Genomic DNA, 13,807 nt, shown 5'->3' with positions numbered 1-13,807 from the left:
TTTTATTTTCGCTTGAATTTTTTTATATTTAAATTTAAATAATATTTTAATAAGAAAAAGATAAAATCAAATATATTAAATACATAAAGGTACAAACGTCCTATGCTATTTAATTCAAACCAAACCATCACAAATATCAATAAATGTTCTTGCTCTAGGCTACACTAGTTACTCAATATGTATTTAAAAATCAGCGGCCGTAAATTTTTCATATTATCCAAAATAATAATAATAATAATAAAATCATTGATTAAAGCTTATAAGAGGTGATCGAGTTCGTGCAGTAAAATGATCGGTGATCACGAGCTTATGAGTTCGAAATTCTGCCGACGCTTTATCACCTATATATATATATATAGATTCTAAAAATTTATTCAATATCCACTCAAAAGACAACGACAAAATTCCCACTCATAAAATATATATATATATATGTTGTCACTCAACGTCTCTAAATCTTGTTTGCCATACATAATTCGCTTAGTATGTCTCGTTTTTAAGAGCGCACTAAAAAGTGGCAGCTGCATTTTTCCAAGTTATAAAATATATATATATATATATTTTTTTGTTGGTTGGATGAGCATAAATAAAGTTGAGTATGTCGAAAAATATTAAAGAAATTGTTTGGATGCTCGTGTTGGGGCAGTTAATTCCATGTGTAGAACAGCTAGGAGAGCATTAAATAATTTACCTATTGGGAAAGGCACCTGCCAGTGTCTGGACGATCAATAAATAAATACTATAATTAATCCATCTCTAAATTGTGTAATGGATCTTCCCCAATCCAAATCCATACTCATTTTCATTCTCAGAAAAATCGATGGCTCAGACAACCCCAAACCACACTCAGACTGTCCATGGCTGGGCTGCTCACGACCCTTCTGGAAATATCACTCCATACACCTTCAAGCGCAGGTATACATACATATATGTATATATATATATATCAATAAATAAATAAATTATTACACACAAACCTCGTCAGAATCGAAAACCAATCTTGTGTGGTCGAATGTTTGTTTGTTTGTTTTGCAGAGAGAATGGAGTGAACGATGTAACAATCAAAATCCTCTACTGTGGAATTTGCCACACTGATATCCATCATGTCAAAGATGACTGGGGCATTACCATGTACCCTGTTGTCCCCGGGTAATTTTAATTAATTAATAATTAATTCTATCTGTTTTTTAAAAATAAATTAATTCAGCACTGTAGCCGCCATATTTGCAAAGAAACCAGTGATTTGTTGGTGGATTCAGGCATGAAATTGTGGGGGTTGTGACCAAGGTGGGCAGCAATGTGACCGGATTTAAGGTCGGCGACAGGGCCGGAGTTGGATGTATGGCGGCGACATGCCTCGACTGCGAATATTGCCGCGACGGCCAGGAGAATTACTGCGATCAGGTTCAGTTCGTGTACAACGGCATTTTCTGGGACGGCAGCATCACATACGGCGGCTACTCCGAGTTTCTAGTAGCAGACCACAGGTACTTGGTAAAAAGTTAGTATTTGATGTGATATTATATATATATAAAAAAATAAAGTATTTGATGTAATTTCTTTTTTTTTTAAAAAAAAAAAGTTAATAGTGTCAAAATTTTCTAAAAATATATATATATATATATATATGTAAATAGAGCTCTTGCCTTGTCTCATTCATCATTTTCTACATACAAATTTGATTTCATTGAAAATTTAATGATCGATTTTGTACAATTATATCAAATTAATGCCTTGTTGGCTCCACTTATATTCGAAATATTTGACTATAAGGTCACTGGTTTGAATTCGTAACTTGCCTAAAGTGGTTTTTTCACATAACTTGTTGACTATTGTTAGCGGCTACGGTCCCCATGTACAAAAAAAAAAAAAAAAGGTTGTCATTTTCAACTTGTCTAAATCCTTAAACAAAATTTACTGTGTGTAATAAAGGTATGTTGTGCACGTGCCCGAAAACTTGCCAATGGATGCGGCGGCGCCTCTCCTTTGCGCGGGCATCACCGTGTTCACTCCATTGAAAGATCACAACTTGTTGGAGTGCAAGGGGAAGAGGATAGGGGTAGTTGGCCTTGGAGGGCTCGGCCACATTGCCGTGAAATTTGGGAAGGCGTTTGGGCACCACGTAAGTGTCATTAGCACGTCGGCGTCCAAGGAAAAGGAAGCAAAGGAGAGATTAGGCGCCGATGACTTCATTTTGAGCACAAATGAAGAACAAATGCAGGTAGTTCAGATGATGAAATATACTCTCTTGTCTACTTTGAAAGTTTATATTAATTATTATATCAAAACGTATATAAATCAAGCAAAAATGACAGAAAGATTTCTATTAGCATCTTATAATACAAATATAACAATATTCGTACAACAAATTATACAAATATAAGAGGACTTTTAATGTTACGTATAATGACGCAAAAAGTAAATGTAAACTTATTAAGTGAATGAAGAGAGTTTCATTTATTTATTTATTGTTAAAATTATATAAAATTCATTTGTGATTTTCACAAAATTGCGTCAAATTCTCGTATTTTTAAAATTATGTCAAACTCTCTCATGATTTTATCAACTCTCTGTCTAACCCTTTGACCGTCCTTATTTATGGATGTTTGACCAGAATTTCTATTTCCAAACTCTTGAAATTATACCCATATTCATTATTTTTATATTTAGTCTCAATGATTAATAAATACACATAGAAATAGTTAATTTTAAAAATGGAGATTTTGAAACTCAGCTAGAATGTTAGCCGCAGAGTTTAGTTTATGAAACTATGAAAGTGTCTGACTCAATTTTGGAAATATAAAGAATTTGGCGTAATTTTATGAAATTTTACGTGGACTTTATGCAATTTTGCCCCTTTTTTTTTATGGATGACTATATATATGTTGATATTTTTTGACCAGTCGAAGAAAAGAAGCTTGGACTTTATTCTCGACACAGTTTCAGCCAAACACTCCCTCGGCCCGATTCTTGATCTGCTCAAAGTGAAGGGTACTCTGGCAATTGTCGGCGCGCCCGATAAACCCATGGAACTCCCTTCTTTTCCTCTGATTTTCGGTGAAGCATCGCTTGTATTAAATTCTTACATCTATATATATATATATGCGCGCGCATAAGATATGATGAATGTAGTAATTAAGGATGCAATGAAACAGGAAAAAGGGCGGTGACGGGGAGCATCATCGGGAGCATAAAAGAGACGCAGGAGATGATGGACCTATGCGGCGAACACAACATAACATGTGATGTTGAGGTTGTCGGAACCGATGAAATTAACCACGCGCTTCGCCGGCTCGCGAATAATGACGTTAAGTATCGCTTTGTTATCGACATTGCCGGAAGCTTTTCATCGAAGGCTTAGGAGCTAAGATGTCCTAATTTTCGATGTACGATGTTGTCGCAGGGCAAGACTGTGTTCTTATTGATGCTTTAATTTGGTTTCAAAAAATTGGTATTGATTTGTTTACAATTACAGCTACGAACCAGAAACTGTTTACACTGGAACAAATCAAGCTCTGTTATTTCAAAACTTTTTTATAGAAGTGCAAGATTTACTACATAGTTTGGATAATGAAAGTAGTCTTTGTCTTGAACTATTGTGTTTACTTGTAATTTTTTTTTTTTTTTTTAAGTTTTGATTTTAAATGGTAAAATTTTGAATTAAAACAACTATTTGATGTAATATAAATATGTATTGATTTAATATATATTTTTAAAAAGGCTAAATTAATACAAAAACCTACTTATGATTTCATAAGATAGAGTCAAATCCTCTGTACTTTTAAAACCGCGTTAAATTCGTCTATGGTTTCATAAATTTTGTCTAACCTCGGTCCTTTAACACCTAAATACGTCTTGCGAATATATTTATTTTTTTTATATTTAGCCTAAAAAATAGTAAATATATTAAAAATAATTTTTTTTTTCAGGTTTAATACCATTAAATAATCACCGTCGAGAGAATTAAACACAAAGTTTATAAACCCACAAAATGTTCGACGCAGTTTTAAAAATACGAAAATTTGACACAATTTTATAAACCACAATGATTTTGTGCAATTTAAAAAATAATAATAATAATAATAAATAAATTAGAAAGACTAAAATCAAAATCAAATCTTACACATAAATATTTTGTCTAGGGATGCATTAATTGGGGCCGGAGGAGACTTGTCCCAGGCCCACTTTTTTATAGGGAAGCTAAGTCATGGCCCCCAAAATTATTATACATGTATGCATACATAATTTTATTTTTGTAATTATTTATATAATAAAATATTAAAAAAAAATCTTCAACATAAAATTTGTATTTACTTTTTTTTACATAAATTACTGTACTATTGATTTTTTGATATTTTGCTCTTACAATAATTTTACTAATGATGTATTTATTTATATTTTTTTGGTCTACTTTGTCAAAAACATATAATTTGTCATTTTTTATTGTTCAAATATAAAATATATCTATTTTTTAAAATAAGTATCTAATATATATTACAAATATTTTTATATTTATACTTATTTATGAAAATTCTTATAATAACTTTATCCATAGTACGAGTAAATAATCATTATATATTAAAATTATCACTGATTATCATTTACATATAATACTTTATTAAACACCAAATATATATATATATATAAATATACTCTGTATTTATTTTATTTAAAAAATATTTTCACTATTCAAGATATTTTATTCATAATTAGTTATTTAAGATATTTGGACAAAAAAAATGTTTTATTTACTAAAGCCGGCAGCCGCCGCCCACCATCTTCAACCTCCTTTTTCTTCCTTTTCTGGCGGTCAGGTTTCTACGCTTTTTTCTTTTTTTTTTTTTTTTTAAGGAAATTTTTTTATCCAATTGAAAATTAAGAAGACAAAGAAATAATCCATAAATCCCTATCTCAATTTTCCATCCACACTCACTAACTCATTTTCAGAAGTTTGATCGATGGCTCAGACAACCCCAAACCACACTCAGACCGTCCATGGCTGGGCTGCCCACGATCCTTCTGGAACCATCGCTCCTTACACCTTCAAACGCAGGTAAATTAAATATATATATATATATATCCTGTAAATACAATAAAATAATAAAAACATAAAAATAAAAATTATTACACACACATATATATATATATATAAATACCTTTGTTTGTTTGTTATTTTAATTTGCAGAGAGAATGGAGTGAATGATGTAACGATCAAAATCCTCTACTGTGGAATTTGCCACACTGATCTGCACTATGTCAAGAATGAATGGCGGGGCATATCCATAATGTACCCTATCGTCCCTGGGTAATTAATTAATTAATTAAATAATATATATAAATTTAATTGTATATAATTAGTTTGATCGATTGATCTGATCATTTGTAATTGCTTGATCTGAACATAATTTTCAGTCATGAAATTGTGGGGACTGTGACCAAAGTGGGCAGCAATGTGGCCGGATTTAAGGTCGGCGACAGGGCCGGCGTCGGCGGCCTGGCGGCGTCGTGCCTCGACTGCCAACATTGCCGCGACGGGCAAGAGAATTACTGCGATCAGGTTCGGTTCGTGTTCAACGGAATTTTCTGGGACGGAAGCATCACATACGGCGGATTCTCCGAATTTATTGTATCAGATCACAGGTACTTAATACTCTCTCCGTCCTTTAAAAAAATATTCGTTTGCTTTTTGTATGGAATTTAAGATATACTACCTCCATCCTTTACTTTTTGCATTTCAATTTTTTAATGTTAATTATTATATAAAAAACATAGTACAAATTAAAAAAAAAAATTACAAAAATACTTCAATTAGTCTTTTATAATTCTAATATAAGGTTATTTGTACACGTAGTACAATGACGCAAAAAGTACCCTTAGAGGCGGACGAAGGGAGTAATAGTATTATATTGATATATAGTAGAAATATAGTAGCAAATTACTAAAATAATCTTATTAGTATTGCATGATATAAAGGTAATAGACATTTGAGTAATATATTATAAATTGTAAGAGTATTTATAATCGTAGATAGTACATTTACTAAAAAAATGAATATTTTATTAAGAGACGAACTAAAATGGGAAAATTAATAAATTTGTTAAGGGACGGAGGAAATATTCTGTAAGAGAAAATAATAGCTAAATGTGGTGAAGGTATGTTGTGCACGTGCCTGAAAACTTGCCGATGGACGCGGCGGCGCCTCTTCTTTGTGCGGGCATCACCGTGTTCACGCCATTGAAAGATCACGACTTGTTGGAGTGCAAGGGGAAGAGGATAGGGGTAGTTGGCCTCGGAGGGCTCGGCCACATCGCCGTGAAATTCGGGAAGGCGTTTGGGCACCATGTAAGTGTAATTAGCACATCGGCGTCGAAGGAGAAGGAAGCCAAGGAGCGATTAGGCGTCGACGACTTCATTTTGAGCAACAATGTTGAACAAATGCAGGTACTTTCTTCGTCACTTAGTATCTATTTTGATTAAGAAATATTAGTATTTTATTTGTACAATGTTTACAGGCAATGCTTATTTGCTCCATATATATTATGTTGAAAACAATGGTAGTATACGGGGAAAATTGCAAAAAATATCATTCATGTATACTTTATTATCACTTTTGTTTCGTATTTATTTTACTGATAAAATATATTTCACATGTTTGCAAAAGTCTCTATTTCTATTCTTTAGTCGCGCCTAGCAGCGGGTGATCGCACGGCCAAATGACAGAAATAACGATATTTGCAAACATGTAGGATATATTTTGATAGATAGATAAATACATGACAAAAGTAATAATAAGGTATACATACAAATATTTTTTGCAATTTTCTCTAGCATTAGGTGTCTAGTATTATAACATTTTATATTAGGTTAATATAAATTGTGTTGTCTATCCATATATCGCGTACTGTTTGTCTCGTACCATATGTTGTCAATAGTGTGCTGAATTTGCTAAATTAAGAAATAAATACGCTAACTGTGAACGAGGTAGAGAAGTACATTTTCTTATGACAACATGTTGATATTTTTCGGGCAGTCGAAGAGAAAAAGCTTGGACTTTATTGTCGACACAGTTTCAGCCGAACACTCCCTCGGCCCAATTCTTGAGCTGCTCAAAGTGAAGGGGACTTTGGTGGTTGTCGGCGCGTCCGATAAACCCATGGAACTCCCTTCGTTTCCTCTGATTTTCGGTGAATCATCTCTTACATACATACATATTTATATGTGTAAGATATGATTAGTGTAGTAACTAAGGATGCGATGAAATGTTGTCGATAAAAACAGGGAAAAGGGCAGTGAAGGGGAGCATCGTCGGGGGCATGAAAGAGCTGCAAGAGATGATGGATCTGTGTGGCCAACACAATATTACATGCGATGTTGAGGTTGTCCGAACCGATGAAATTAACCACGCGCTTCGCCGCCTCGCCGATAATGATGTTAAGTATCGCTTTGTTATCGACATTGCCGGAAGCTCATCTTCGAAAGGGTAGGAACGTTACATGTGCTGCTAATACGATGTTGTCGTCGCAAGATGTTCCGAATATGTTGTTTGTTGGTTATTTTGTTGTTATTGGATTTATTCAAAAGTAATGAATGCCGTATCGAACTATCTTCGGGAAGGGATGCGCGGGGTGCGCGCTTAAGGATGCCTATACGACATTGAACGAAGTGTGAAATAATATAATGAAGGTTAAAATTATGTTACATAAAACCTTATAAATTCAAATTTATTTAAATTTGAATTGATAACTTTAATGAATAAATTGAATCTTTTCAATTTGAAATTAAACTTCATATTTTCCTGAAAAGGTTGTGTATATTGGATTAAAATTCAAGTTCAAATCTTTTCGGAAAAGACATTTCCAAATATATTAATATATTCTTGTCTTCACATCATTGACAGACAGAAGAAAGAACGCGAGAGAGACAAAAACACAGACAGAAAATCATAAGGTGAAATAAGCACAACTCTCTTCTTTCTCCGGGATTCTGGAAAATATATTCTTCATACACAAATAATCTCGCAACTTTTTACTTCCTCGATTTTTCGCCTAAACTTCGAGTGTTGCTTTGTTTTATCCTCAAACGAATTTCGTGTAACCTGGGGCGTTAATAGGGTTGAAATATCGTATAAGAAAAGCAAATCTACGCGACTCAAAGTATATCTAAGATCGTGTATACAGTGCGAAATTTGATTTCTTTGTATTTTCATTTAATCCAGTTTATTAATCCAACATTGTTAAAATATTTACTTTTAAGAAAGAATATACTCCCTTGGTCTGCAAGGTTGTTATTTAATATTTGGGTAATTATATTTGACATTAAAAATATTTTTATATTTGAATAATTTACTCTACAAATGTGATTGTATTTGTATTATAAGAGACTAATAAACATACTTTTGTTTTTTCTCTTGATTCGTGCGTATTGATATAATAATTAATACTCAAATTCAACATGCAAAAAGACAACAGAGGCTGTATATATTTTTATTGAAAATGATGCCCAGTATCTCATACTATTCATCACTTATTTTTTTTAAAAGATTATAAAATTAAATACTTATTTTTCATATAACATTACAGAAAAAATCAAATTTTCATTCAAAACACAGAATCAGGGTCTATTAATATTTGAATAGTTGACAAGAAGATCAATGAGGCAACAAAAGCTAATTAATTCCTACAGTTTCGAAGCCGGCCGGTCGCTGGAAATGTCGATCACGAACCGGTACTTGACATCATTTTTGGCCAGCCGATCGAGAGCTCGGTTGATTCCATCAGTTCGGACAACCTCAACGTCGCAAGTTATGCCGTGCTTTCCACAGAGGTCCATCATCTCTTGCGTCTCTTTTATGCTCCCGATCACACTTCCCTTCACGACTCTTTTCCCTGCCCATCTTCTTACGTTAGAATCGAAAAATTCCATCGCGCCATCAAAGAATCATCGATCGAAAAGACATTATTAGTTCTTACCAAAAATCAAGGGAAACGACGGGAAGTCAAGGGGCTTATCCGGCGCGCCGACAACCACCAAAGTCCCCTTCACTTTGAGCAGCTCTAGAATTGGGCCGAGGGAGTGTTTGGCCGAGACCGTGTCCAAAACAAAGTCGAGACTTCTTTTCTTCGACTACAAACAAGATTTTCAAGCGTATTATCGACATTTGTAACTTGTGTAAGCCAACCAAAGTTAGAGGAACTAATTAATGTACAAAAAAATGATATATTTATAATGAAATTTCGTCCCTAAAGTTCATGTAGCTAACGTAATTTCATTCTGATTTTGTTTCTAATGCCATTAGTAACGGAAAAAGTAGATCTAGAAAAGAAAAATTTTCATTACAAAAAACTATTTTCTTACCTGCATTTGTTCTTCATTGGTGCTCAAAATGAAGTCGTCGGCGCCTAATCGCTCCTTGGCTTCCTTCTCCTTGGACGCCGACGTGCTGATCACACTTACGTGGTGCCCAAACGCCTTCACGAATTTCACGGCGATGTGGCCGAGCCCTCCGAGGCCAACTATCCCTATCCTCTTCCCTTTGGACTCCAACAAGTTGTGATCTTTCAATGGAGAGAACACGGTGATGCCGGCGCAAAGAAGAGGCGCCGCGGCATCCATTGGTAGGTTTTCGGGCACGTGCACAACATACCTTCATCACAACATATTTTAGATAGTAAATAAAACTTACGTTGATATGTTGTTTGCACGTTGATTAGAGCTGTTAAACAAATCAAAACTGTTTGTAAACTTGGCTTGATTCGATTTGATTTAAACTTGTTTGTAAACGTAAATAAGTTGAATCGAACAACATAAATACACTCACTTTGTTAACGACGAGTCCTAGACATTTGAAACGTTCGTTAAAATATATATATATAACTATTAATTAATTAATTAAATATTATATATAAATTAAAAAAATAAGATAAAATATCATATTTATCCAATGAGCTCGAACGAGCCCAAACGAGTTTAGTCGAACCAAATACGAATACGAGCTCGAACATAAAATTGCTTAACAAACGAACACGAATTTTATTCGCAAACATTAAAGAACAAACACAAACACTTAAAATTCTATTCGATTCAACTTGTTAAGAACTCTAACGTTGATTAACGAATAATAATAACATTTTTATATACGGTGAATAGTGTCTAAGTCAATACAAACTAAACATACCTTTAGATTGTAAGGATCTAAATCTAGCATATAAAAGGATAATATAATAGTTTTTTTATATAGAATGTTTCCATATATATATATATAAAAAAAAAAAAAAAAAGAGTTGTCGAACCACCGACTAGATGGTATTATTATTACCTATGATCGGCGACTATGAATTCGGAGTAGCCTCCATAGGTTATGGAGCCATCCCAAAAAACGGCGTTGTACACGAACTGAGCGTGCTCGCAGTAGTTCTCTTGCTCGTCTCGACAGAATTCACAGTCGAGGCACGTCGCAGCCAGGCATCCCACTCCGGCGCGATCCCCGGTCCTGAATTGGGTAACATTGCTGCCTACATTGGTTACAACCCCAACAATTTCATGCCTGATTATTATTACACAAGATTAGAAGCAGCAAATGCAAATCCAGAAGACATCAAAAATGGTTTGGTAAGAAATAAGAAAAGTACAGAAAAGATTATTATTATTACCCAGGAACGACAGGGTACATAGTTATGCCCCAATCATTCTTGACGTGGTGCAAATCAGTGTGGCAAATTCCGCAGTAGAGAATTTTTATCGTTACATCGTTCACTCCATTCTCTCTGCACAACAAACAATTCAATCCAATTCTGCTTATGATTTTCGATCCTGACGAGGTATATATATATATATATTGATGGACTTCTTGTTCGTAGATAAATAAATAAATATAACAGATGAAAATGAAAATGAATATCAGAAAAATAATACAAATATATTTGTCCATTTAAGTAAGTATTAATTTAGTTACCTGCGTTTGAAGGTGTAAGGAGTGATGGTTCCAGAAGAGTCGTGAGCAGCCCAGCCATGGACAGTTTGTGTGTGCTTTGGGGTTGTTTGAGCCATCCAACTATTATTTTTTGGAGAATTATTTTTCTTGCAGAAATGATGGATGGCTTTTTATTTACTTATTTTAGTAATGAGAGAAAGGGGTGGGGTGCAATTTATAGTGCCCTATTTCATGTTTATTTGTTTTCTCATTTACCTAACTTGATGTGGGAAATTTCTTCTTAATGATATTTTTAGTTTGTGACCCACATTGTATTTGTATTGTGTTGCTAAGAAATTTCTTGCCAAATTTTGGTTTGACTTTGGAAGTGTTGTGGTTGCTATGAATATGTCTTTTCTTTTTCTTGATAGAAATTTGTTTCTTCATTTTCTGAATTTTCGAGGAATACTAGAAGCCGAAATTTCTTGGAATTGGTTTGGGACTACCCCAAACTTTTTCCCTTCATAACCAGTAAATTAAATATCAACTTTTTTATTTAATATATTATAACCAAAAAATCAAATTTATACTTAAAATATCACATCAAAATTTATTTACGTCACTTTCAAATAACACTATTTCAATTCAAAATTTTTACCTATTTTGGATCAATTTATAAAAACATTCAAAACAAAAGGTAAGAGTATATCAAAATTATTGTACCTAAAGAGCCTTTGCTAAAGCAAAAGCTAGCAAATTATATTGGGCCGGAAGAAGTATATAATAACTCAAAATATTTCATGTATAGCTTAAAATGTTTCTTCAGACGACTCACAACTATGGCAATGCAGTCGATTTAGAGAGAAAGATATATCCTTTAAATAATTAACACATGTTTTCCGACCAAAATTAGGCGACGTGAACATAAATACACACGAATACCTCTAGACATGACTCATAGCTCTGTTCTCAGCTTTTTGTACTCTTCAAAGCTTAGCAACGAATCCTTTGCCTTGAGCCAGTCACCGGGTTTAGGCATGATGATTGCGACGTATCCCTCACTGCCCGGCTACAAAAGCACACGGCTAAGTTCAGCCAAAGAACATATAAGACAACTTACACTTCTTCTCTAGAGATGAATTGTTGTACTTCACAAGGTTGAATTAATAAGTTCAAGAATTTGCGACAATGGATATTGATAGATACAAGCTTGATGCTTCATAAGCGCGGCAAAGGCAATGCAAGAATATATACTTCAGAATTAAAATCCACAACCCTGACTACCAAACCTAATTTGATTCCAAATTAAACATATGCAAATGTGCAAGAGAAAATAAAAATAGGATATTTCGGGCATTTCACAACAGCCTTGTTCTAAAGTTTTTCGAAAAATAGAGGCTAAACTCTAATGATGAAATGAATGAGGATACATTTTAAAAGGATGGGAAGTGAAATAACTATGAAAGACGTTGCTATTTACCACTGAATTGAGTAACTCTGGTTTTTCAATTAACCTTTCATTGACTTCCAATAGAGAGCCTTTTATACAGCACCTGTTGGAGCCAATCACACACCACTGGTTATGGAAGAACATAAAAAGAAAAATAAAGAACACTAACGAAAATACCAAAAAGACAAAGAGTCCTGACCTCACTATGTAAAAACAATCTTTGGTGCACACTTTGCACAACGCTGTGTTGGATTCGAAATTTTGTGCATTCTGTCGACGAACATAAACAAAAATCAAACACTGAATTGTTACAAGACAGACAAGTCACAGAATGAAGATCATCTTCAATTGTGTGATTCCTTCCTATATCACATTTATCAATATTAAGAAACACAACAGCTTCAACTCATCCAATAATGCATTAACAGCTATGCATCAAAAGGGCGAAGGTTTGAGAATTTGGTTATAGAAAGGGTGATCGTAGAACTATGGCACATATTGTAACTTGGATCAAAAGAAAAAGTCACTTACAACAAACAACATTCATAAAAGGTAAAGTTTTTGCAAGATCAAATACACCTTTTTGCGCTTTCCAGTCACTTTAATTGCACTTCTATCTGACTTCCCAACATTGAAATCTACCGAAGTTATTCCCCCTTTGTCCTTAAATGCCACATGAGAAGGAGCCAAACCAATTACACACAGCCTATCAATCATAAAATTAGACAGCTCAAAAATTCATAAAACAATCAAATTGCAAAAGTGTGTGCGCACGGGCGCCGGGATCATATGTAAATTAGACAATACCCATTGGCGTGACGACGAACGTATTGATCATGTCCAGGCTTCATAAAATCTGAAAATAACAAAAAATATATTGAAAAAATAGAAACGAAAAATCTATAACTAGCCATAACCATCCAACTACAAAGAAAGTCATCAACCCTCAATAAAAGAGTCGACATTAGCCCCAAATCGAAAAATTAGGGCAACTTCTACTCTTCTATACTGCAGCATTCCATGGAAAAACAAATAGAACAAACAACGGCGTAAGGAAATTTTTCTCACTCCACCTGTCACGAAAAACGTTAAGAAATTGGACTCCACAGCAGATGGAGGAGTGCTGGGCAATTCCCCCACATTAGGCATTAAAAGCCTCCGCAATTCTCCTTCCTCATCTTCCAATGCATTTTCCTTCACCTCCTCCTTCTCAACCTCAAAACCTTCGCCTAAACTACAAGACTGTGCAATTACACCGCCCCTCTCTCCCGAAACTTCAGCATCCTGCGTGGAGGCCTTGCAGTTGGGGCTGAGCTCCGCCATGTCAAAGATTCGAAGGCAACTTGACGCAGAATGGCATTTGGGGAGGCGGTTTAAATTATTTCAAATTGGGCTTTTTATTGGGCCTAATAAATTGGGTTATTATCGAATAACATTCCATTCAAAAA

At 34.2% G+C, this 13,807-nt stretch overlaps 4 protein-coding genes across 6 annotated transcripts; 2 read left to right on the top strand and 2 right to left on the bottom strand.

The window, feature by feature from the left end:
• Window positions 1-750: 750 nt before the first annotated feature.
• Window positions 751-3,557, top strand: LOC127256930 (probable cinnamyl alcohol dehydrogenase 6). The gene is made up of 6 exons (XM_051283164.1): window positions 751-915; window positions 1,036-1,149; window positions 1,260-1,487; window positions 1,933-2,221; window positions 2,904-3,057; window positions 3,156-3,557. Exons 1-6 carry the CDS (start codon window positions 821-823, stop codon window positions 3,359-3,361), a joined length of 1,086 nt encoding a protein of 361 aa, XP_051139121.1. The 5' UTR covers window positions 751-820; the 3' UTR covers window positions 3,362-3,557.
• Window positions 3,558-4,733: 1,176 nt separating this feature from the next.
• On the top strand, window positions 4,734-7,603 carry LOC127256928 (probable cinnamyl alcohol dehydrogenase 6). 2 transcript variants are annotated; one of them, XM_051283161.1, is made up of 7 exons: window positions 4,734-4,809; window positions 4,948-5,053; window positions 5,186-5,305; window positions 5,413-5,640; window positions 6,153-6,441; window positions 7,031-7,184; window positions 7,279-7,603. In XM_051283161.1, the coding sequence occupies exons 2-7, from the start codon at window positions 4,959-4,961 to the stop codon at window positions 7,482-7,484; spliced, it is 1,092 nt and encodes a 363-aa protein (XP_051139118.1). In that variant the 5' UTR covers window positions 4,734-4,809; window positions 4,948-4,958; the 3' UTR covers window positions 7,485-7,603. The 2 variants fall into 2 exon arrangements, with proteins under 2 accessions (XP_051139118.1, XP_051139117.1); XM_051283160.1 differs by having other exon boundaries at window positions 4,759-4,814.
• Window positions 7,604-8,571: 968 nt separating this feature from the next.
• On the bottom strand, window positions 8,572-11,975 carry LOC127256929 (probable cinnamyl alcohol dehydrogenase 6). Of its 2 annotated transcripts, XM_051283162.1 has the most exons (7): window positions 11,852-11,960; window positions 10,952-11,076; window positions 10,650-10,763; window positions 10,316-10,543; window positions 9,355-9,643; window positions 8,970-9,123; window positions 8,572-8,885 (listed from the first exon to the last, which is right to left on the bottom strand). In XM_051283162.1, the coding sequence occupies exons 2-7, from the start codon at window positions 11,044-11,046 to the stop codon at window positions 8,677-8,679; spliced, it is 1,089 nt and encodes a 362-aa protein (XP_051139119.1). In that variant the 5' UTR covers window positions 11,047-11,076; window positions 11,852-11,960; the 3' UTR covers window positions 8,572-8,676. The 2 variants fall into 2 exon arrangements, with proteins under 2 accessions (XP_051139119.1, XP_051139120.1); XM_051283163.1 differs by lacking the exon at window positions 10,952-11,076 and having other exon boundaries at window positions 8,574-8,885; window positions 11,852-11,975.
• On the bottom strand, window positions 11,691-13,701 carry LOC127256935 (uncharacterized). Its single transcript, XM_051283170.1, has 6 exons — window positions 13,433-13,701; window positions 13,167-13,215; window positions 12,939-13,065; window positions 12,559-12,629; window positions 12,390-12,462; window positions 11,691-11,978 (listed from the first exon to the last, which is right to left on the bottom strand). Exons 1-6 carry the CDS (start codon window positions 13,680-13,682, stop codon window positions 11,865-11,867), a joined length of 684 nt encoding a protein of 227 aa, XP_051139127.1. The 5' UTR covers window positions 13,683-13,701; the 3' UTR covers window positions 11,691-11,864.
• Window positions 13,702-13,807: the final 106 nt, after the last annotated feature.

The sequence above is a fragment of the Andrographis paniculata genome, unplaced genomic scaffold, assembly GCF_009805555.1.
Source record: "Andrographis paniculata isolate CXL003 unplaced genomic scaffold, ASM980555v1 Contig57END, whole genome shotgun sequence".
In the NCBI taxonomy this organism is placed as follows: domain Eukaryota; kingdom Viridiplantae; phylum Streptophyta; class Magnoliopsida; order Lamiales; family Acanthaceae; genus Andrographis; species Andrographis paniculata.
Note: the sequence above shows the minus strand (reverse complement) of the source record. Positions and strands in the feature narration are given on the sequence as shown.